This window comes from Carettochelys insculpta, chromosome 25 (assembly GCF_033958435.1).
Source record: "Carettochelys insculpta isolate YL-2023 chromosome 25, ASM3395843v1, whole genome shotgun sequence".
Classification (NCBI taxonomy): Eukaryota; Metazoa; Chordata; order Testudines; family Carettochelyidae; genus Carettochelys; species Carettochelys insculpta.
The window spans coordinates 11,604,056-11,627,364 of NC_134161.1; the positions used below are offsets into that span (position 1 = coordinate 11,604,056).

At 46.0% G+C, this 23,309-nt stretch overlaps 1 protein-coding gene across 6 annotated transcripts in view; it reads left to right on the forward strand.

Moving 5' to 3' along the window:
* The window catches only part of OPCML (opioid binding protein/cell adhesion molecule like), a 335,293-nt gene that overhangs the window by 165,054 nt on the left and 146,930 nt on the right, over window positions 1–23,309 (forward strand). For 5 of the 6 annotated variants that reach the window (XM_074976807.1, XM_074976808.1, XM_074976804.1 and 2 more), the window contains exon 2: window positions 8,713–8,945. In XM_074976807.1, coding sequence (XP_074832908.1) covers window positions 8,713–8,945 — 233 coding nt within the window. The remainder of the gene's footprint in view (window positions 1–8,712; window positions 8,946–23,309) is intronic. The other variant, XM_074976809.1, reaches the window with a different exon arrangement.

Genomic DNA, 23,309 nt, shown 5'->3' on the forward strand with positions numbered 1-23,309 from the left:
GACATGGGTCCTCTACAAGTCTCCTCCACTTCATTCTGTCTTGGGACAAAACATCTATCTGACTCCAGGAGTGCCCCAGTTGTTGTCCTTCAGTCTCAGCAGACCTTCTCCACATTGTCTGAGGTCTTCTTCTTTCACCTTTTCCTTGCAGGTTCCATGTGAGAGCTTGACGGACTGTGCTGGATGATGGTTTTCTGAGAGTGTGGCCTAGCCATCCCCACTTACTTCTCTTGATTTGAACGTCAAGTGGTTCTTGTCCTGCTCTGTTCCAAAGCTCCTCATTGGTGACCAAGTCTTGGCATTTGATGCAACAGATGTGCCACAGGCATATTGTTTATGAATGTCTGTACCTTGTGATTTGAAGACTTTTTAGTAGTCCAGGTCTTGCATCTGCACAAAAGCGCATGCTTCACACTTCACAATCCACAGTTTCATTTTCACAGATATTATTTGTGGGCTCCATATGGGATGGAAAGTCTTAAACCTCCCATCCTTGAGGCTTTTGTCCCTCCCAGGAATATAGATGTTTAACATCTGTTCCCCCTGCCCTATATCTGTCCCCAAACCGTCTCAACCTCAGAAGAACAGCGTTACTTGGACTGGAGAGCACAAAACCTCGTGTTCCTCAACCAGCACAGTGGGGAGCCCAGCAAATGAAACCTCACCCATCAAAAAACCATGCAAAGACGAAGCTGTTCCCTGCAGCAGGCCTGCCTGCTACCCCCAAAAGTGGCAGGTAGGAGTTGAAGGGTGGAATTGTAACCACAGGAGATGCAAGTGGCTTCTGTTGTGCAGTCATCCCTACCTGGCAACAGTGTGTCAATATCATTAATGAAGCCAGGCAAGGCTGGCAGGTGTGATCCAAGCAAGGGCCTTGGTTAATAAGTGTCCAGAGATGGGGGATGGCCGTTTTCTCTAGCAGAAGGCAAAGAACGCTATCTGGCACTATCTGTATTGTTGACACGAAGAAAAATAATACCTGGGAAAACTTGAAAATTAGCAACTAAGGAGGAAGAATGGGTACAATTAGAGTGAAAGTAGTAGTATCTTGGTGCCTCCCTCATACATCTTCTCACTCCGTGGCATTCAAGTTGTCTCTTGTGAAGCTTCATGATCTGTTAGGTTGCTCTTGTGCTTTCAGAGTAGTGATGAGGGGATAAAAACGGGCCCCTGGAGGTCTGTGCTTAGAAAGCATGGATTTGTCATGATCCGCCCAGACAGGATTAGAGCCCCATTGCTTCCGGGGTCCTCTTTGCAGCTTCTGATTCCGGGGAAACAGCGAGGAACTAGTCCCAACAGCCACCTATTGTGGTGAGGTTTGTAGGTGAACCAGTTGTGCTGCTGACTTTCTTTTTCAGCATCGACAGAGTGTTTGCTGCCATGAGAGGAGAAAACTCTCTGGCCTAAAATGCAGAGACTCTAAACAAACAGACACAGGAGAAATAAGGTACACGAGTTTTACGTGGTAGTACTGTAGTGGGCTACAGTGCATCAGAAAAGAATGCACCGGACTAGAAAACATGGTTTGGGATTCTTTTTCTCAGGAAATTTCTGAGAAGGGCTGCAGGCAGTTTGGTTTCTGCAATGGGCAAAAGTTACACTGTTGGTTTCATTAGCAGCAGGAACCATGGGCTCAGTGTCCATTGATATCCAATGCCTCCCTCACTATTTCCTTCCATCTTTCCCTGGCCAGTGCAGAGTGGCTTAGTTTCTGTAGACTAGCTCTGCACCAATCTATTATATTATCTACCCATTCTCTGTGTGGGGTTTGCTTCTCCTGTTTTCACAGTTCATTGTGCCACATAGCGGTCTTGCCTTTTCGCTCATCATTCATTCTGCAGATGTGCCTGAACAGCTGTAACTTAACCTTCTGCAGTAGGTTCTCTTTCGGCTGTATCTTCCTATATATTCCTCATTGATGACCTTCTGCATCCATCCTATTCTCAAGATCTTCCTATAACAACTCCTCTCAAATGCCAATATCCTTCTCTTCAAATCTTTTGTTATCACCCATGCCTCACATCCATGCAACATGATGCTGAATACACAAATTTTCAAGATACTCAGCTTCATTCCTAAGCTAATCACTTCTCTTTTTCAGATCTTATCCATCACCTTCAAACTTGCTCATTTTCGCTTTTCTAGTCACTATTTCCTTCTTACAGTCAAGATCATACCTCACGTTGCTCCTCAGATACGTGAACTTCTTTACACTCTCAAGTTTGATCCTGTCTACACTGATTTTACTTCCTATTTCCTTATCTCCAAATACTGTTGTCTTTGTTTTATCAATGTACATAATCAGTCCATACCACTTCCCTTCCTCATTTATCACCTGCACCGTTCTCACTAGCTTCTCTTCATCTTCCTTGATGATAACTACGTCATCCACGAATCTCAAGCTGTTAATTCTCATCCATGCAGAGATATCCCTTCTACCTCTTCCTTGATCTTGTCCATCGCTCTCTCAAGGGTCGTGATGAAGATGCTCAGCGATATTGGATCTCCTTGTCTCGTACCTCTACTCATTCTAAACCAGCTTCTCAACTCTCTGTGTGTTCTCACCACTGCCTCCACATTGTCGTTGATACCCTTCAAAAACCATATCAGTTGGCTTGCCCAGCAGAAATATGTCTTTCTTCTTCATTCCTCCGAACTTCAAATGTGGAATTATGACATGGGAGACTAGTAAATGCTCAGGCTCTAGCTGGGGTGTTTGGTGACCCCACTCTTTGACCCTTCCCTATGCTCCCAAGCAGAGAGCGGTGAGGGCCTCTCAAAATTTGGATCCACATTTCAACCAACCACCAAATCAGTGGATCATTAAAAATGTCAGTCATTTGTAAAATTAGGAGCCGCCTGAGGTTCACAGCCCTCCTCTCAAAATGTGGTGGTGTTGAGCTAAGGTTCTGATTCAAGCCCCTGGTAAATACAAAGAAGGGCTTCCCCAGGATTTGCTGGTCTTCAAGGATGCTGCTGCGAAGTGACAGAATGTGTGTGGTGGCACCCTGGAGCTGGGTGCTTCCCAAGCACTTCTGAGGACTCTCCCCTCTTGCTGATTTTAGTGGGAATGTTGGTCCAGTCTACAGGATGAGGGACTTTATCCTGGGAAGAAGATTTGAGGGGTTGTAAGGGATAATAAGCACAATGCCATAGCCCAATGTGCAATGAGACCCTGGGTTGCAACGGATCTCAAGAAATAGTAGGGAAGTTATTTTACCTCTGTATTTGGCACTGAGGGATATTATCCAGCTGCAACACAAAATCTGAAAAGGTTTATTTCCCGTCTCATCACATGTTCTTTACATACCTGTCCTTCCCACCCCCACCTCCTTCTGGATTTCCTACAGAGTGATTCCTTGGGAGATGGATTCTGAGCCTCCAGGAGAATGTTAATGCAGGTTTGTCTTTGTTCTTAATTAGATCCCTTGAAGGGAAAACCTCTTGGCCTAGTTTATTATCCAGCTTTGTCAGAGCTTGTCTGCTTTATCTAAACACTTTGAAGACGTCTCTTTACCTGTTTGCTTTGCGGGAGATATTATCATAATCCTGGTCAATTGGAAGTAGGAAAATGGGGGCACTCCACAGTGGAGGGAAAGCCGGAGGCTTAGAAACTAATGGATATTGTCCACGGAGCATGTTGCAGAATTATGCAGGGCACTGCTGCAGTTTTGATGCCTGTGGGTGTTTTAGTTAGACCCTGATTTCCAGTGTAGAATGTTCTGTAAACGAGCCCCTTTGAAAATACAAACTACAGCCTACAAGCAGCCAGCTCACGTGCCAAGTGACAGAGCTTCTTGGTCTCAGTTATGCTGGGGCATCTCCAGGGCTTATGCCTCAAGTGATGTTTGTTATTGTTGGTTACATCATGGTTCATGTTAACCATGGTCAATAGGCGTGGGGCTTTCTGCCACCAGACACTTGCCTGAGCCCAAGTTTTAGAGTTGTCTGAGGGTTGTCTCTTTGCAAAGTCACGTTCCAGTGAATTTTTTGCCCAAGAAAGCACTCTAGAGAGCAAATATATGCACAATGTACCCCTCACACCTGAACCCATCCAGTTCTCCTGCTTTCATTGCAAACTCAAATCCCTCCCTCAGTTCAGGGAGCCATAAACATTGGCAGGTGTATGTCTTTGGGGCAGTGCTGCAGTTTCACCAACTTTTTGCTTTTAGTCCTGTGGGTGCATTCCAAACTCATCAGGTGCTGGATGATGGGCTGGCTGAGATTTCTGCAGCCCTAGATAGACACAGAGAAGACCTGATTCTGATATGGTTGACTCTGTCTTCTAATGGGATAACTCCGCTGATATAAACAGAGCCAGTCCTAACTTACACCAATGTGAATGCAATCAGGGCCACAAAGACCAGAGAAGCACGTGCAATTATTGGGGGGCATGTTCTGCTCCACACTACACAGATTCAGCTGCACCCACATAAATAAAAGCAGCATTGGAGCAACAGAGTTTTAACTTGCACAAAACTGGAGCGAGCAACTCGTCACTGTCACTTCACATGCTAGTCCTTCTACTTCACCCCTAATGAGGGGACCAGCCAGTACCTTGAGGGGCTTTATGTGAGATATTTATATGAATACAGACATGCAAGTTGTCTGTTTTACATATTACTGCCCTGATTTTTCAGTTCATGCAATGAATAATTTACAGCAAACGTGTGTAAGTATCTCTTTATTATTCATTATAATGAACTGAGACAGGAGTAATAGTCCACTAGACTGGAATTCCCCAGGGCTCAACTTAACTAGGCTGTGCTTAGCTCTCCCATAGTTCATTTGAATAAAGGGAGGGCTACAATTCCAGACATTACGATAGCGGGCCATGTCGCAGGTCAGGACTGGGGTGCGCTGGCAGAGCTCCCTGGGGCGAGAGAGAATGGGACATCAGTGGGAGGGGTGCTGCCCATTCAGGGAAGGGGGCAGCTTTCGATTCAAGCTCTCCTTCCTTTGCATGGATGGCCTTGCCAGAATTTGCAGTTCATTGTGGCTGGCTGCTGTGAGATAGAACATTTTCTGGTGGCATGCTGTGAGCTGATCCTGCTGGCTGCAGGGCACCTCCTGGAAGGCAATGAGCACGTTCCTTTCCTGCTGACTTCCAGGAGACTTGCACCAGCTCAGCACCTTGCAGAGCCTGCCTTTTAAGGTTGAGTTTGGATTAGTACAGCACAGGGATGGCTGGTGAGGACCAAAGTTTGCTGGTTGAGTTCTGCAGGGACTGAAGATTAGATGGCAGGTGATGCCATAAGTCAGGGCTTAGATGCATGGGCAGAGTGGTATAGAGAAGCCAAGATGGGATGGTGCCAGTCTGGATTCGGGTACATGAGCAGACCGGTGTAAGGAGAACCAAAAATATGATTCCCGTGGCTCAGTCCATCTGATGGTAAATACACTGAAATGATTTTAGCTCTGAATTGTAATGGGGGAAATGCAGAGTGGAATGACTCCCCTTCCCAAGGTCTGTGGTAACGCCATGTCCCTGGGCTCCAGTTAAATGATACCATGGTCTACTGGACTGTGGCAGATTAACAAAAGGGCAGATGCACGAGGGTCTGCAAGCCAGAGGTGCCCCACAGCTCCATAACTCCATTTTGTTTAAACAATTGGCTTCAATGGAACAAAAGAAATGTGCCGTGTCATTCTGACATAAAAATTAATTTAAATGTAATTGTGTTATGCATCCTGAGCAACAAGAAGCATGAATAGCTTTCCAAGCATAAATAATGACATTGCATTATTTTACTATACTGAGGAGGAGCTTGTGACTGTGTGGTCCAGGGTCCCACCTGTTCTTAATCTGCCCCTGCTCCTGGAGTGGCCGGATTGGCCCCTTTGCTGCTCCTCAAGCTCTGGGGAGGCAAAGCTTGTGTGTAGCAGCGGAAACGGCATTTGTTTAAAATATGGCCACCTCCTGGGGTAAAGGTAATAACATGCCAAGCTCAGCAGGCCATCCGTCTTCCTAGGAGTCCACACTCAAAGCGGCTAGCGGGAGCAAACAGCTGCTAGGAGGGCAGAATTATTTGTATAAGGGGGAAATATATCTCTGGTGCCTCTGCATCAAGTGCCCGGGGGGCCCTGGCATTTGCTGAATGTAGTTCCACCCACATGCCCCAAATCATAACGTGGATCGAGTGGGTACTCTGAGAACATGACGTGGGAGGCGTATAAGACTTCTGCAGTGCCAGTCAGTGCCGGAGGTCCAACGCGCCCCTCCTGCCGCACCTGGCAGCAGAGGTGTGTGAGAGGAAACATTCTGGAGGGTGCTGCTGCCAGTGTAGAAGCTTGACGAGGGAGCTGAGCCACAGCAACATTCGTGCATGATGCAAACCAGCATGGCCTGATGATCCTGCCTCAGTGCAGGGGGAAGGACCAGATAACCTCTTGGGGGGCCACTCCGGCCCCCCCATGGCTGATATTTTGATGGTGTTAATACTCTGAGAATTCCCATTGCATAACCAATACCAAAGCACACCCCCCAAACGCAAAAATAGATACGTGAGGCCAATTCCCTCTCCCATCCCTCTCATTTGATGGTCAGCGTGTGAAAGCAGTCCTAGCCTTGCACCAGTTCATTTGCTGCGGATTAATGGCACGCTTGGGTCACTTTGGGCTACAGACACAGCTTCATGGCAAGGAACATTGCAGGATCATGGTGCAGTGTCAATGTAATATCTGAGACAGCCTCCGATGGGGGATCATGTCCCAGTTGCAACTGGCTGGGCTTCATATGCTTTGTTGGGTCTATAACTGTAAGGCTGGCCTTGTGGTGATGGCACTAGGCTGGGACTCAGGAGATCTGGCTTTAATCCCACAAATGCCCTGGATGGTCTTGAGCAAGTCACTTCTCTTAACTTAAGAGACTTCCATGTGCTGTACTTTGTTCCTTTCGCTCTGTGTAGTCCATAAGGCTCAGGTTTTAAAGGTGTGGAGTTGTTACTGCACTCAGCCTGCAAGTTCTCAGTGACTGGGATGGCTAAATTTCATTTCTAAAAGAGGTATGGGAGCACAGGTCTATAAACAGTCAATAGACCCAAGTGTCTAAAGTGCGGATACAGAAAGGCATGGAGGTGCCTAAGGCTCACTGGTTTCAGTGATTTCAGAACCTGGCCGCTTCTGAAGCTAAGTCATTTAAACTTGCAATGCTGAGCAGAGCAATGCATAAATCCCTCAGAAATCTGGGCCTATGTGCTGTGGGGGCAGGGGCTATTTTTTACTGTGTCCCTACAACACCAAGCCTGATAAGGCCACGATTTCAGCTGTGTCCTGTAGGCACTGCTCCACTGCACAGCATAATAACCACCAAGCCACTTCACTGCCTTGTGCCTTGGTTTTCCCATCTGTAAAACGTGCATAACACTGGCATGCATGGTAGGGGTATTACAAAGATTATCTCCGTCATGTGTGAAAAGCCCTTGGAGATGTTTGAAGGGATAGCACTATAGCAAGACCAAGTATTCATAATACAACCACCAGTAAAGCCTCCTGGGTCCATTTTATCACAGCCCAGGCTTCTTGCCTCCTTCGTCTGCTGCAGCTTTGGAAAGGAAAGGAATGCTCAGCTCTTCATATAGCCGACCATGTGATGCTTTTTCCGTGGGCTCTCCCAAGCTAGATAGACCCAGGAGTAAATACCTCAAGATCATCAATCATATATAATTAAAAAGGAACATTTTAATTCCTCCCTTGCTTCATTCCACGCCAACTGTAACTAACCCAATGTCAGGTGGCAGGAGAGGGGAGAACTTGGGCCAGGCAGCAAACAAATAATTGAAATGACTGTGTGTGCAGCAGGGGTATCCAAATGCCCCTTCCTTTTTTCCTCTCTTCCTTCCCATTTCCTGCCATGGGGCTACAGCTGTTTGAGCCCGCTGGGCAGGCCTGTATCACATAGGGGCTGACGAGAGCCAAGCAGGCAGCAAATTTCACAGCTGCATCCAAAATTCTGTATGTCGGGCCAGGGAAAGGGGATGGCTAGGAGCTCTGATTGCCCAGGGGGAGGGGACATACAGAACACCTCTCTGAGCTTTCAGAGGACAAACTTAGTGTGGCTTCCACCCACAGAGGTGACGCAGTTTCTCCAACACTTCAGAGCTCTGTGCGGTGTTGCAGTGACATTCTAAGCCAAGCCACCTGAATCGAGGGTGGATAGGTGACTTGTGGTAGAGCCCCTGTAGGCCTCCATCAAAATTATAATTGCCTAATGGGGTGCCCCTACACACCTGCCTGCCCTTCTGGATGCCCTCTCCCCTGGCGAGCACTTCTAGGATGTGACTGAGCAAAGCTGGAGGTGGGGTGTGTGGAATTCCCTGGAGTACGTCCTCCCCAGTTTCCTGCCCTGGAGTTGAAACCGTAGGACACTCCAAGAATGTCTCCAATGTAGTCCCTTCTGAAAAGTCCTGTGGAATGGTCTCTACAGTTCTTTGCCCAGAGAATATGGATTGTAATTTCTCAGAACTTGCTCTTTGGGTCACTTGTGTGAGTTACAGAGAAAGAATAATACGTTTGTTAGTGTGGTTTATAACAAACCCTATTTCATAGTTTTGCTGCCTTATCATTGGCATCTCTATTTACAGTACAGAGCTTTTTCACACCAAGTTGCCCAAAGCCACCGATGAACCACTGACCTCTCTTCGGCGTCACCCTTTGGCAGCTTTATGGGCCCGTTCCCATATGCTTTCTGACACTCTCTCCTTCCATTTGCAGGTGTACTGTGGATGACAGGGTCACGCGGGTGGCTTGGTTGAACCGTAGCACCATCCTGTATGCTGGAAATGACAAGTGGTCTATAGACAACCGAGTGGTCATCCTATCAAACACCAACACACAGTACAGCATCAAGATCCATAATGTGGATGTGTACGACGAGGGCCCCTACACCTGCTCCGTGCAAACAGACAACCACCCAAAGACCTCGCGGGTACATCTGATTGTGCAAGGTAAGACTCAGTGCTGTCCAGTGAGAAAGAAACATATTGAGTTGAAAGGACCTAGTTCTTTTATGTGCTGATCCTTCTTGCTGTCAGAGGACCATCATAAGGCCAAGACAATAACAGTGTTCAAAAAGGAAATGGATAAGTTCATGCGAGGTAGGTCCATCCATGTCTATTAGCCAGGATGGGCAGGAATGTTGTCCCTTGCCCCTGTTGGCCAGAGGCTGGGAATGGGTAATAAGGGTCAATTGATACTTGTCTGTTCTGTTCATTCTTTATGAAGCACCTGGCATTGGCTACTGCCAGGTGACAGGATACTGAGCTAGATGGACCTTTGGTTTGACCAACATGGCCCTTCTTATGCTTTATCTTGGATGCTTAGGAGCTGGGCATTGAAATCTTGACTTTTGGCTGCTATCTCAGATGCTCTGCCAGGTGGAACTTGGGCTAGTGTTCTCTGGTGATTATCCCATTGCAAGAGCTTGGCCCTCTTGGGGTTGACTATAGAGCGGGCCCTACCAAATTCATGGTCAGTTTTCATCCATTTTATAGTCACAAGATTTTAGAAATTGTAAATGTTGTGATTTCAGCTACAGTAAAAACCGAATTATCCAGAATGTAGATAACCAGCATGATCAGTTAACTGGAACCTGGTGGCCACCTGGCTGGAGTCAGCAGAGCAGGGCTGGTAGCCGCTGGCCAAGGGTGGCCAGCTACCCAGACGTGGCCTGTGGCTGTAGTCAGAGCTGGCAGCCTGGGGACTGGCAGCTGCAAGGTCAACTGTCAAGCTAGTGATGGCAGCAGGGCAGGGAGCTGGCTGACAGGCTGGGGCTGGGCATGGCAGCTGGGTGGCACAGCAGTAGGACCAGGAGATGGCAACTACAGGGTTGATGGAGCAGAGCCAGCAGCTCCACTCCAATATCCAGCACATCTGATTATCTGGCACTGCCAGTTCCCCAGGGCTGTACTTAAATCTGAAGTTTTCTGGTGTGGGGATCGTTGGAGTCTTGACCCCAAAAAGGCGTTGTGGGCAGGTTCTAAGCCTGTTGTGAGGCGGGGGGGGCGGTGCGGGTTGTGGTACAACTGCTCTTACTTCTGTGCTGCTGTGCGCAGTGCCACTGTCTTCAGAGCTCAGTGGCTGCTGGTGCAGGGAACCACTGCCAGCAGGAGCATGGTATGGTTTTGCCACCTTACTTCTGCATTGCTGATGGCAGGATGGTGTCTTCAGATTTAGACACTTGGCCAAGAGTTACTTCTCTCTGGCTACCCAGCTCTGAAGGCAGCATAGAAGTTAAGGTGGTAATACCGTCACCCCCACTTAAATAACCTCACAGTCCCCCCATTACACCCTTTTGAGTCAGGACCCACAGTTTGAGAAACACCGATCTCCTTGCTAAATCTTTATAATATAGGATAAAAACACGCTGAAGTCCAGATTTCTTGTTCCGTGACCTGTTTTCCATGACGGGGAATTTGGTAGGGCTCCAACCCTAGAACAATGAGTTCCTCTGCTAGTTGAAAGTTTAATTCAGGCCCCCTAAGGCTTCCTCTTCCAGTTGGGCATTGCAGCCAGGTTGTTAGCCAGGTACGCTTCCAGCAGAGAAAAGAGTCGGGGTTGCTGTGGTTAATGAGCTCAGCTGGGGACTGCTCTTGTAGATCTCCCTTTTAATTGCTCAAGTGCTTCTCACAGAAGAAGACGAGAATGGCAAATTGGAGTTTGTTTTGTTAGCAACCCAGGAGCTGGAAATGCTGCTCAGGCACTGTCAGTTCTTGCTTTCCTGTCTGTTTAATGGCACTCAGTTCCAGAGGAATAAGGGATTCTTCACTTCGGAAGCAAAGTTTCAATGGCGCCTTACCGGCCTTGACAGCGGAGTTATCTTCTTCTTCTGGAAATGCAGTGCAGAAATAAAAGAACTGTCAGGATCTGTAGGGGAGCAGATTCACAGAGAACAAGGCTATCACTTCTCAGGGAAGGAGACAGCTTTTGTAAGTACATCAAAGTCAATACAGGCTATAAAGGGCTGTTGGCACGCAGCTTCAATGGGGAATGCTATTAGAGAAATGGCTTGGCATGACGCAAATGGTTGGGTTGAAAAGGAGAAGTCTTGGTGTCTCTTCAGACTGAAAGCTCCCAGAGCTTCCAGATCTGAGACCGGCTGGGTAGCAAGAGGTAGGCTGCAGTGTGGACCTCCTTTGGAGAGAGTTCCATTGGGTTGGAGTGTTGGAAAGCCTTCCGGGACCTGCCGGCTAACATGAATGATAAACTCAGGAGGCATGTGCCCTGCCTCCCAGGAAGGAGATGGAATACTCCTTGCATGCATGTGTCAGGCAAAAGTCCCTGCATATCAAAAAGAGGCAGTGATGCTGACACCCCACTGGTTAAAGAGCTGGCAAAGATACAGGGTTCGGTAGGGCAAAGAGGGGGTTTCACAGAAAGATGCCTCACAGAAATAAAGGCTGGAATTCATTGGATCATTTATCTTTAAAAAATAATGTGACCAGCTCTGCACCCATGAAGGGCTCTTGTTTTTCTCAGCACTAAACTGATTTCATCCATTCGCCACCCACCCACCTGCCCACTTCAATTAGAAAGTAACTCCCGATCCCTGCTTCTTTGCAACAGCTATTGGGTTTTGTCCAGTCTATAGATTAATTTTTCAGAGTTAGTGTTAGTTCAGGTTAGATAAAGATAATGAAAGTTTCCTAATCCTCTTAAAGAAGATTTATCTGGCTGAGTAGAAAGCTCTCAGAATACAATAAGGCATGTATAAAACCCAGACCTAATCTTTCCTTTAATTTCAAACAGCTGATGGGTATTGATTTTGCAATGAGCAAATCTGAAAAATTTCTGTGGCCCTACTTGTCTCTTAAAAAAACCCTCCTCCTTCTATTACTTATCCTGTCTCCTTTTAGAAGAGGGAAGGTCTGATTACAGCCAACAATCAGCTGTCATTAAGTAAGAGAAAAACCTGCCCAAATCTGCCACCTACCCCGTTTAATTATGTATAGATCTAGGAATCGGTTACCTCACTGCTTGCTCAGATTACTGTATGCTGTCCTTGCCAAACCTCTGCTGGGATTTACTGTCATCATCCGTTTGTGATGCCCTGCGTGCTGTCTCTCTCAGGCAGTCTGAAATACTCTAGAAGTTTTCAGCAGGGCAGAGCAAAACTGATTTGGGACCAAAAACTCACTCACTGAACCTTACCCTCCCCTATCTGGGAGGGGGGCACACCTCCATTTCCAGACCTGAAGTTGAATGAAGCAGCTGCTGAAATGTTTGCATGGCTGCCTGTTCCATGTTTACACTCATCTACCATTCAGTCAGGTCAGGAAAGCAAAGGGCTATTATACCCCTGCCCCCAAAAGACTGATCTTGAGAGAGAGGCAACTATATTTGCAGAGCCAACAGCATCTGGAACATCTCGCTGTATAACCCAGCAGGAGCCCTGGACTCTTTAAATCATCACTGGAGAGCCGGGTGGCACTGAAAGGCTGCAGGGGGCATGCTCGTACTTGGCACCGTTTTAAGTTATATGATCCCACCTGAGTGTCTCTGGTTTTTCTCCTGCAAGATCTGGATTCCAAACCTCTTGAGGTTCCTCTGAACCTGCCTGTATTAAGAATCAGGTTGAGAAGGCAAATGTCAGAGCAAGATACAAATTGCCTTGAGGATAGGGGAGCCAATGCAGGTATGACACCAAGGGATTAGATTTGATTATGCTGAAATTCTTGGTGCGAGTTTTAAGATAATTTATCCCCCAATACATGATTTTTAGATTTTGACCATCTTGGCCTGATGCCTCAGGCGAGCTGCAGTTGCCACGAGATTTTGACTACATCCAAACCATTTATACAAGTGCATTAATTATTAAAAAAAAATCATGATGTGATTGTCTTATTTCTGTATTGGGATGTCTGCGTAAATTCCTATGTGGTTAAAGTTCGGCCTGTGCTTTAAGTAGCTTGTGGAATTGGGGCATATGTGATGCAACTTGGCAGTTATTTGTCTACTTTTCAGCTGGAACCAGGCAAAATATTAAGTTTCGCTTTCAGGTTTAAATTCCCACTGGTATCATCCGTCTACACCAGAAATCATCACAGGGGTGCATCAGGCCCTCGGATTCTAAATGGTGGAGCTAAAATGGAATTTACAAGTAGGTGGGGCATAATGTCAGGCTTAGTTCAGGGATTCATGTTAAAGACTAGAAAGGTCAGGCTGGGGGACAAGGAGAGGAGAAGGGCTGCAGTGTCGTCAGAGGGCTGATGGAAGGCAAGGGCCTATCCTTTTTGCCACAAGGGCGCGTGTCTGAAATGAGTGTGTGTGAGAGACAGGGAGAGAGATTATACTGTTGCCTCTTAGTTCCCCCTCCGTAAGTGCCAGCTCTTAATAAGTCTTCTGCACGTAACAACCAGTACCTTGCCTGCTGAAATCCTTGCATGATTATCTTCTCTCTTTAAAACAAGATGAAAAGCCTTTGACTTCACAGAGGCACTTGTGCCGAGTGGGGTGCAGCAGAGAAGACCCCAGGGAGTTAGCAATCCAGGGACCTGCTGCTGTGACTTTCACAGCTGCACAGTACACAGTGTTGCGAGTCTTGAGGTTTGGAATCATGACATTCTTGGCTCACTATGCCCTGGAAATGCATTATTTCCACAAATAGAGCCAACTTTGCCTCGGGTGTAAGCCTACCCCGTTCAATTGACTTTAGTGGCATTTGCCCTGCTGACACCAGCTTTGAATTTCGCTGGTAATTCTTAGCTTTTACTTTTATTTATCCAGATGACTGACTCTTCCTTTCACACACTCCATAGCTTTCTGGTTTAGAAATCATGACCAGAGCTCAGGATGCTTGTTGCTAAATGTTATTTAAAGCATTTCTGCTCATAGGCACCGACTTCCCCTTCAGTGGAGGGGTGCTCAGCTCCACCCCCAAAGCTCCACCCCTCTTCCACCCATTTCCCCAAGCTCCACCCCAGCTCTGCCCCTTTTCTTAAGACCCCACCTCTCCCCCACCTCCTTTCCCAAGCGCACCCTATCCTTGCCCCAACCCCTCCCTCCTGGAGCACCCTGAATGCTGTGAATCAGCTGTTTGTGGCACTCCGGAAGTGCTGGAAGGGAGGGAGAGGAGTGGGTCAGTGGGGCCTCAGTGGTGAGAGGTATGGGGGGAGGGAGAGACATGGAGTGGTGGAGCTAGGCGGCCAGTGGATGCTAAGCTCCCACTATTATTTCTCCCATCGTGCTCCAGTCTCAGGGCACTGATGGCACCAGTGCCTATGATTCAAGTGCTAGTAGGGACAAAGGAAAACCAGAATGTGCTTGGTGGTGCTGAAAATGATTTTGTGTGATCAGTTATCTTAGTTAAGCCACTTTCAGGACATGCTCCGGGGACTGAAGGCAAAGGGCATAGCAGCAGGTCAATTTCCCAGTTTAACAAAGCCTTCTAAATTCAAACAGAGCTTGAGAGGCACAGATGTCTGTGTGGATGACTAGGGGGTTTTTTTGTTTGTTTTTATTTATCATTTTTCTTTTTTTGGCTGGCAACTTGAAAAATTGGGGTGGGTGGGAATTACTGTTGAGCTAAAAAACAAAACGTTCCCTGAAATTTTCAGCTAATCAAAAGACTGCTCGCTTCAGGTTGGACAAAACATTTTTTTAGACCCCCAGTGAAACTTTTAATTGAGATGTTGAGCTTTTGTTTACAAACGTTGTATATTTGAAAATAAACCAGAAGGATATTTCGAAGCAAAAAGTAATTTTTGACTCAATAAATGGAAACCTTTTTTTCCAGATTTTTTGTTGTTGTTGCCAGACGAGAGAGTGTTGGACTAGAACAGTTCAACCTGTATTTGGCAAAACCATTTGGCAAATTCAAAATAACTTTGTGGAACAGTTCAGAGTTGCTGGATTTGCATTTTTCCCTGAAATGTTTCAGATGAAAAATGTCACCCATTTGTACAAGTGGTGCTCTATAATGGCAGTCAGTTAACCTGGATCCATGACAACTTGAACATGGGAAGAAGCTTTACTTTACTACCTTCCTATCACTGGAAATGTATCAGTTATTTCCTCCTTTGTGATTTGGCATTGCTGGTGTAACCATGACTGCTTAATATGATGCTCTGTCAGAAGCGGGCCTTTGCCCACGAAAGCTGATGCTCCAAAATATCTGTTAGTCTATAACAGGCATGTCCAACCCACGGCCTGCGGGCTGCATGTGGCCCTGAACAGCTAGTAATGCGGCCCCACAAGATCGTAAACTTTTAATATTATTATGTGATTTATGTACATTAACTATATTATATATTTTATATGCGGCCCAAGACAATTCCTCTTCACTCAATGCGGCCCAGGCAAGCCAAAAGGTTGGACACCCATGGTCTAGAAGGTGCCACAGGACTTCTTGGTCCATAAGGGCGTTGCAGGGACTCTGAGAAAAATTAAAAGATAAATAAAAATGATCATAGAAGATAAGTTTTAAATAAATTGTAAAATTGCCATCAATTATTATTTTTAAATTAAATACCTTCCAATAAGGTTACAAATTGCTGTCCGAAAACCTATGTTGTGGTTTCCTTTGCTGCATAAGGAAGTGTCCATAGTCGCTAGAACTGGCTTTGATGGGGGTCCACGAATGGTTTGGGGGGGGCGATTGGGGATCTGTGCTTGTGAAAAGGTTGCGAACCGCTGCTTTACAGACTAACAAATGTATTAGGTCAGGAGCTTTTGTGGGTAAAACCCACTTCCTCAGATGGATGCAGTAGGCTGAGTAGTCTGCTGCAGCTTTAGCTAAGAACTCTGTGTCTTTCCAGTCATGCAGTAGAGCAGGGACGGGAAACCATGAATAGTGGGTGAGCCCTCCTTTCCCTCATTAGCCTGCAGCCGATTGGTGTTCCACTTGTGTCCCCCCCCACCCACCGATTGCTACCCCATCCATCTCTTGCATGCGGATCACCTGATTCACTCTATGCCCACTCCTCTCCCATTCCCCCAGAGCTGGAAAACCACAAATCAGCTGCTTGCAGTGTTCCAGCTGTGGGAGCGAGGGAATGAGTGGGGACAGAGCACAGATCAGGTGACTCATGGCTCTTCTGAAAGTGCTGGGAGAGACAGAGGAGGTGTAGGAAGTTCGGGGCTGGTGCCCTGGTGGGTCAAGCCCAGAGGGGTGGGACAGCCGGGGGTCTGTGGGCTGCAGGTTGCCCACCACTGCAGTAGAGTCCAATATAGGTTCACATCTGCTCATAAACAACTTGGGTTTGGTAATGTTATGCTAGGACTGGCCAAAAAGGAGGGCATGCCCCACTTAATTGTGTCCCTCCAAGAAAGACACACATTGATACAGCCCCTTTGTTATGACAATGAAGTCATAACCTACTGCAGCAAGGAACGCTAACCGGGGACTCAGACACTCTCACGGCTTTTTTCCTTCTTCACATGCAGCCCAGGTTGATAGCGAGCGGGAGCTGCATGATGGCCTGAGTCCAGTTCTGAGCAGGCAGTATCACATAGCAAACCGCCGGCATTGACAATAATTGCCCTTCTCAGCAGAGAGGCCAAGGACTAAATGGGCCATGGAGACTGACTGCCCATCTTAAATCTGTGGTCAGTTTTTCCTGGCTGAGATTTGCAGGATAAGAGAAGCATGTGAAGAATTTGCACCTTTGCAGTTCAGGTTGTCCCTGTTCAGTGGCTACAAAGGGGATTCAAGTTTCTCGGGTTGTCACTCAGCATTAAATTCATGTACTTTTTAAATAAAAAGCCTAAACATGGCACTAAATGCTGACATTTTGGACTGGTAATTACAGTGTATACATGACGTCATCCTCATTTTTCACACAGGGCCTGAAAGAAGGCAATGCGGTCCAGTGGTCAGAGCAAGGGAGGGCAAGTCAATATTCCTGGAGTCTGTTCCCACTCCTTGCCACCTGGCTGCAGTGTGATGCTAGGCTGAACATGCTAATTGCCTGGTGTTTCCCCATCTCTCAAAAGGGGATAATAGCCCTTAATTCACTGTTATTAATGTTCATGAAGTGCTCAGAGAAGCTCAAAGAGAAGCTGCTGTAGGAGAGCAAAGAATCATCATTTTTTTACCAAGTTACACCCAGTGGAAGTGGCAGTGCTGTGCTAGAAGGCTGGCACTTAAAAGACCATGCACCCTTCTGCTGCTGCCTCTGTGAGAGGACAGCAATAAAAATGAAAGAAGGGAAGAGGGGGAAGGGTCAGAAAGCCCAAACTTTTAACCCTTTCAGTGCAGTTTCAGGACAAACCTGAAATCTACAGGTGAAGCAGAAAACTCCTGAAAGCTGGCAAAAGGCCTGAACCCGAATGCTGGCTCCAAAGAGACCCAGACTCTGGATGAAAAGCCTGTGTCTCTTTTGAAAATGGCTCTGAGGCACCTAAGTAATTTAGGGTTTGCCTATGCTACAGAGTTATTCCAGAATAGTTTATTCCAAAGCTATTATTCCAAAATAAACTATTCTGAAATAATGTGTCCACACTACAGGGAAGCCCCCAGATAAGACAACTTGTTCCTCAATAGTGTTTCCATGAGCAATACAGCCCATTTCAAATTAGAGCCCCCAGAGCACTGCTTCCAGGGGCTCTACTCCAAAATACTAGTCTACACAGCAGCTTTATTTTGAAAAATGCTATTCTGGAATAGTTTGTTTTGAAATAACCCCTGTTCTTCTGGCCACACAGCCCCTATTGTGAAATATCTATTCTGCAATAGGCACTGTTCCTCATAGAATGAGGTTTCCAAATTCGAAAGAAGCCTTCCGCTATTTCGAATGAGTGGTTTTGCTGTGTGGATGTTCACAAAGTTATCCCAGAATGGCGGACGTTATTCTGAAATAATTTGGCTGTGTAGAGACACCCTTACCATACTGTGGAAATGCTGTGCTTTATGGGGTGTCTGCTTGAGGGCTGCGTGTCTAGTACAGGCGGAATGACATGCTGCTATGAAAGGTGGGCTGAGTCTGCACTGGTCAGAGCAGCGTGTAGCTGCATGCTTTGGTGAAAAGCCCACGACAATGGGGAAAGGCTCATCAGCTATCTTTGCCCTTTCCCTCCCCCACTGCCAGAGTCTGTCATCACGGCTGGAGTCTCGCTGTGGGGGGGAAAGGGTCTTGAAGCTGGGAAGCAGTGGGACAATGCACTGCTGAAAATAGCGGTATGAAAAGTGGAAGATACAACTTAGGAGAGCAAAGAGCCATGTAGGGCACACAGTCTAGGGGTTCAGGCGTGTAGGACACTCTGCTTGACTCTCTCCCTCGCAAACTGTACCTCACCGTCTATCCTGTTGTTTATAGCCATTCTTAGCTGGACAGGCAGGGCTAGGGTTCCCTCTATTTTTTTCCATCTTTGGGAGGACTAAACTTTGTTATGTGTGCCGAGACATGTTCAGGTGCATGCCACCAATAGAAACGTGCTGCCAGCTGTAGACACTGTAGGTGCTCTGCCAGGCAGCTGGGCAGCCCCTGAATCTGTCTTGGATGGCTGCCCAGGCACTCAGTTTACAGGGAACACTGAGCAGAGCCCTTAATCTCGCTGGGCCTCAAATCTGCACCTGTAAATTGGTTGAAATTTTTTCCCTCCAATCTTTTGTCTGTTTGGTTTGCATAGAAAGTGGATTATTTGCTTCTGACTACGTTTTTGTACAATACTTATTCCTGCTGATCTTAATGAGTGCCTCTAGGCACGATCATTATAACATAATAAGAGCAATGGGCAGGTACAAAGCTCTACCTCTGTCCCAGCCCTCCTGGCATTTCGGGGCCATTCAGATGGGGATGCTCAGTTGCATCTCTTGAAAACCCAGGAGGTCCAGCTGGAACCACAGACAGACCATGTCTGGGGCAAAACCAGGGTGAGGCGCATACTTCTCAACGTAACAAGCAGCAATGCATGCTCAGCTTGGCTAGCAACCAGGCATTAATGACCAGTTAGCAACTGTGTTCAGGTCAATTAATTTGTATGTGTATTTTGCAAAACTAAAAGTTGCCCGGTTAGATTATTGATTCTTTCTCTCTGTATTCAATTTGTTTTTAATTGCACTACTGCAGGGCCAGACCTTCCCTTCTAGCAACCCTGCGGTAAATCTGCCAGTGACTCAACAATCAACAATAAATGTGTCTCTTCATGTCATTATTAATATGTTTCCTGGATTGGTTCATTACAGCAGTTAACAAGGGTTTATAAGAGCAGGGCTGGCACAGGGCCAGAGAACTGTTTATTTTTTTTTCTCTTTTTCAGAGGCTATTTTGTCCCGATAAGATGGATGGTTTTGGGCACACGCAAATCCGTGTGTGTTTGTGAGAAAGAGACAGAGAGAGTTATAAAAAGAAAAGATACCTGGGATTTAAATTAATATAACCAGGATATGAGACACCTAATCCTCTTCTTATCATAAACAGCTGTTGGAATTTGGACTGCTCTCTGTCTGTCTCCCTGCACTCTAACCATCGCTGTATAAATGAAATGGGAGCAGTTTTGGCCAACTAAGTAAAAGTGAATGAGGGGAAAGGAGGAAAATAACTGTCAGAGTAGCGCTAAGGACGTCAGAAAAGCTGTCATTTCGCTCTCAGACCAATTAGTTGGAAGGGTGTTGATGAATGAAGACAGAAACATGGCTCTCTGAAGGGAAGAGAGATTCTGTCTAGAAAGTAGCCCTCCCACAAAAAAAATCACAAAGATGCCAGCCAACAAGGCCATTTGGGCTTTGTCTACACAGCAGTGTTATTTCGAAATAAGTTATTCCAGAAGAGATTTTCCAGAAAAACTTATTTTGAAAAAGCACGTCCAGACACAAAGGCAACATCTACACTAGCAAATTGATTTAGAAAAAGCCAGGGATGTTTTTAAAAACTCCTGTGAAGCGTCTACACACAAAATACATTCTCTCAATATTAAATTGTTGTAACGCAGCACTTTTTCTGGCTACCCTCTTCCTCTCCCAGATGAAGAAGAGTGATTTTTTGCCAAAAGAGTCTTTCAGAAAAAAGCAGGTGTAGATGCCCCAGGGGTCCTTTGTTTTGAAAAAGCAGTCCTCTTGGCACTGGGTCTTTCAATCCCTGGCCACAGAGAAAGAGTGGGGGCTGTGTGGACGCTCTCTATCAAAAGAGCGGATTGATTTTTTGGATCTGCTTTTTTGTGTGTGGATGTGATCTTTCAAAAGAAGGTTTTTTGGGAAGAGATCTTCCAGAAGAACTTCTTCCGAAGGGTCACTGTAGTATAGACATAGCCAAAATGAATTTTGAAATGGCACTCAGCTCTTTTGAAATAGACTCTCCCGACACAACACAGCCTGTTTTGGATTGAAGCCCATGCATGCACTATATCTTATTTTGAAATAGCTCCTATTGCCCTGTCAACCCTGCCCTTATCTCAGAATACCTATTCTGAAATAGGTGCTATTCCTTGCAGAATGAAATTTACCAAGATCAAAATAAGGTGTCTGCTATTATTATTATTATGAAATTATTTCAAAATAGCAGTTGTGTTGTGCACATGGTTGCTAAGCTATTTCGGAATAGTGGCAGTTACTCCAAAATAACTTCACTGTGTAGACACACGTTTGGTTTCATTTGATTTTTTTGTGTGTGTGAGTGATTTGCTGTCCTTTCGGGGAGGGAAGCGTGCTTTTCCCTGGTGCCATCAAAATGCATGCAGAGAAATCCTTCGGATGCACCGAAGCACTCAAGAGCTGCTGCAGTCTCCCATGCATGGGCTGCTTTAGTTTATGGGCTATAATTCTCTCTTGAATACAGAGTTCTTAGTCAGTGTGTTGGTTGTTGCTGCGCATTTTACTCTCAATGTACAGCTTTAAGAAAAATCCCTCCTTCCCCTGGAAAGCACAGACTCCTTGGAGAGGGAAATGAACAACATAAAAATCATGGGGCAGTGACAACTGGGATGGCACAGGAGAAGCTGCTGAAGTGGGAGAGGCTGGTGTAGGCAGAGTGGGAAAGAAGGGAGGTAGTGAAGAGGGTAGAGGGTGAGTATGGAGGAAATGGCCAGTGTGAAGTAATACTTACTGTCTCTAGGGCATTTTACAGACCTCAATTAATTGATCAAATTGAGGAAGTATAGTCAGACCCAGGCTGGCTGTTTGGAGAGCCTAGTAGAAAGAAGAGGAAGTTGGAGGAGGTTGATGAAGGGAGGTGGAGAAGAAGCGAAGATTGGTGGGGGGAGGGTATTAGGAAGGCCTGGTGGCAAGATGAAGACACTGTGGTAGAAAAGAACATAAAGGGACAAATGGAGATGTTCACCGGGAAACAAAATGGCCAGCAAGAGGAAGAAACAGCAGGAACTGAGAGAGAAAAGGTATTGGGAAGCAAGGAGAATAAGAGATACAAGGGCTCAATCCTGCAAGGTGCTCAGCACTTTGGAGCTGTTGCAGAAAAGTACTACAACATTTGCTGAACTGTAAGCATGTGGCAGTCCCATTGAAGTCAGCAGAGACTCGTGGGAGTAAGGCGAGAAAAGACTGGGATCATCACCTAGGTCAGTGTCCTCAACCTTTTCTTAAAATAAAGTACCCCTTTTCAAAAATATTTAAGTAGCCTCCCACATTCCCTCATGAACTCCTGGCCGTACACATACCCCTGGTTGAAAAACGAGGTCCAAAGATAATCTGAGGTCTTGAAACAAGCACCATTCCAGATTACTGTGCCCTTTGCCGGAGTCTGATTTGTTTTGCATCCCACCAAGTTACACCTCACTTATAAACTACTTGAGTACAAACCATGCAAAAATCTCACAGAAGACTGCTACTGAAAACAGGCTGATTTTCTACCATCTTGTTGTCAAATACATGAATTGGAATAGAAATATTGTACTTACATTTCAGCATAAGGCATGTGAAGCAGTAGAAACCAGTCATTGTCTGAATGCACTTATAGGTTACGCTGACTTCACTGGTGGTTTTTGTGTAGCCTTTTGTAAAACTAGGCAAATATCTAGCTGAGTTGGTGTGCCCACAGAAGATCTTGGTGTGTCCACAAGGTACACATACCTCTGGTTGAGAAACACTGACCTAGGCTGATCTGAATAACACAACCCAGACCATTTTACTGAGTGCTTCTTTCTGCAGCAAGCCCCTCCCTTCTGGCTGAGTTGGAGTGTTTTTAGACTGATGTCCACCTTGATGTTAAGGCTGCAAGGCAGAGAGACTCCACCACATATCTAGGGAGATCTTTCCAATTATCAGTTACCTCCTTTTACTGGACCATGGCTTATTTCAGTGTGAACTTGGCCAAGTTTATCTTTCATCACCTTGATATGCAGATTATTCTTGTAGCTCTTTTCTGAACCCTCTGCAAATGTGCAACCTCTTTTCGGAGATGTGGGCACCAGAACTGGATACGTTATCCAGTCATAGTTTCAGCAGTGTTTTATACTTAACGATGATGCCTCATCCTCACTGTGAATGCTCTTTCCATGTTTTCACACTCTTCTTACACCCTGGAATCTCATGTTCAGCTGGTAGTTACCCCTCCTTTTCAGAGTATGGGCCCCCAAGCCGGTGAATTCAATGTGCTTTTTTCAGTCCTAGAGCTTGCTGTTAAACTATGTGTTGTGCAGATGAGCTGTACAAGCACCCCAATCACTCTGTAGACCTGTCATGTTCTTCTCTTCATTTACCACTCCTCCAAGTGGTACATGTGTCCTCTGCAAACTTTACTAGGAATAAGTTTATGTTTTGCTCCAAGCCAAGGTTCCCTCTATTTTTTTCCATGCATTGGTGGAATAAATTTTGTTACGTGCACCACATACGCTGTGCCCTGATCTGCAGGGCAACACCTGAATCTCTCCTGGGTGGCTGTCCAAGTTTTCAGCTTACCAGCTATTGATATAGATGTTGAAAAGCACTCATGAAAGCCTTCTGTGGGACACGCCCTGCTAGAAACATCCCCGGTGGAAGATAATTCCCCATTTACGAGCATTTTTGGAGATCTGTTAGTCAGTCCCATTTTAATCTTTTTAATCCATTTCCTATTTGCTGAATTCATTTTGTGTCGTGCTTCGTTCGTCCGAATGTTGTGCAGTAACTACTTCATCTTTCAGAAGTCTAAATATATTATATCTGTGCTGGCCCAGCTCTATCTTGTGATTCATCTATATCAGTGCTAGGATTTCTTTTGTTCCTGCTATATAAAGAACCCTCCTCCGTACTGTTCTTAATCCTACTGGCCACAGATTTTTTTCATTAATACCTTTAGTTTCCCCTTATCATTTGTCTACATTTTGCCATCAGTCTGCAGTGTTGCTGTGGCCATGTTGGTTCCAGGATATTAGAGAGACAAGGTGAGTGAGATAATATCTTTTCATGAGACCAAGTGATTTATGATCTGAACTGTGTGTAGCTT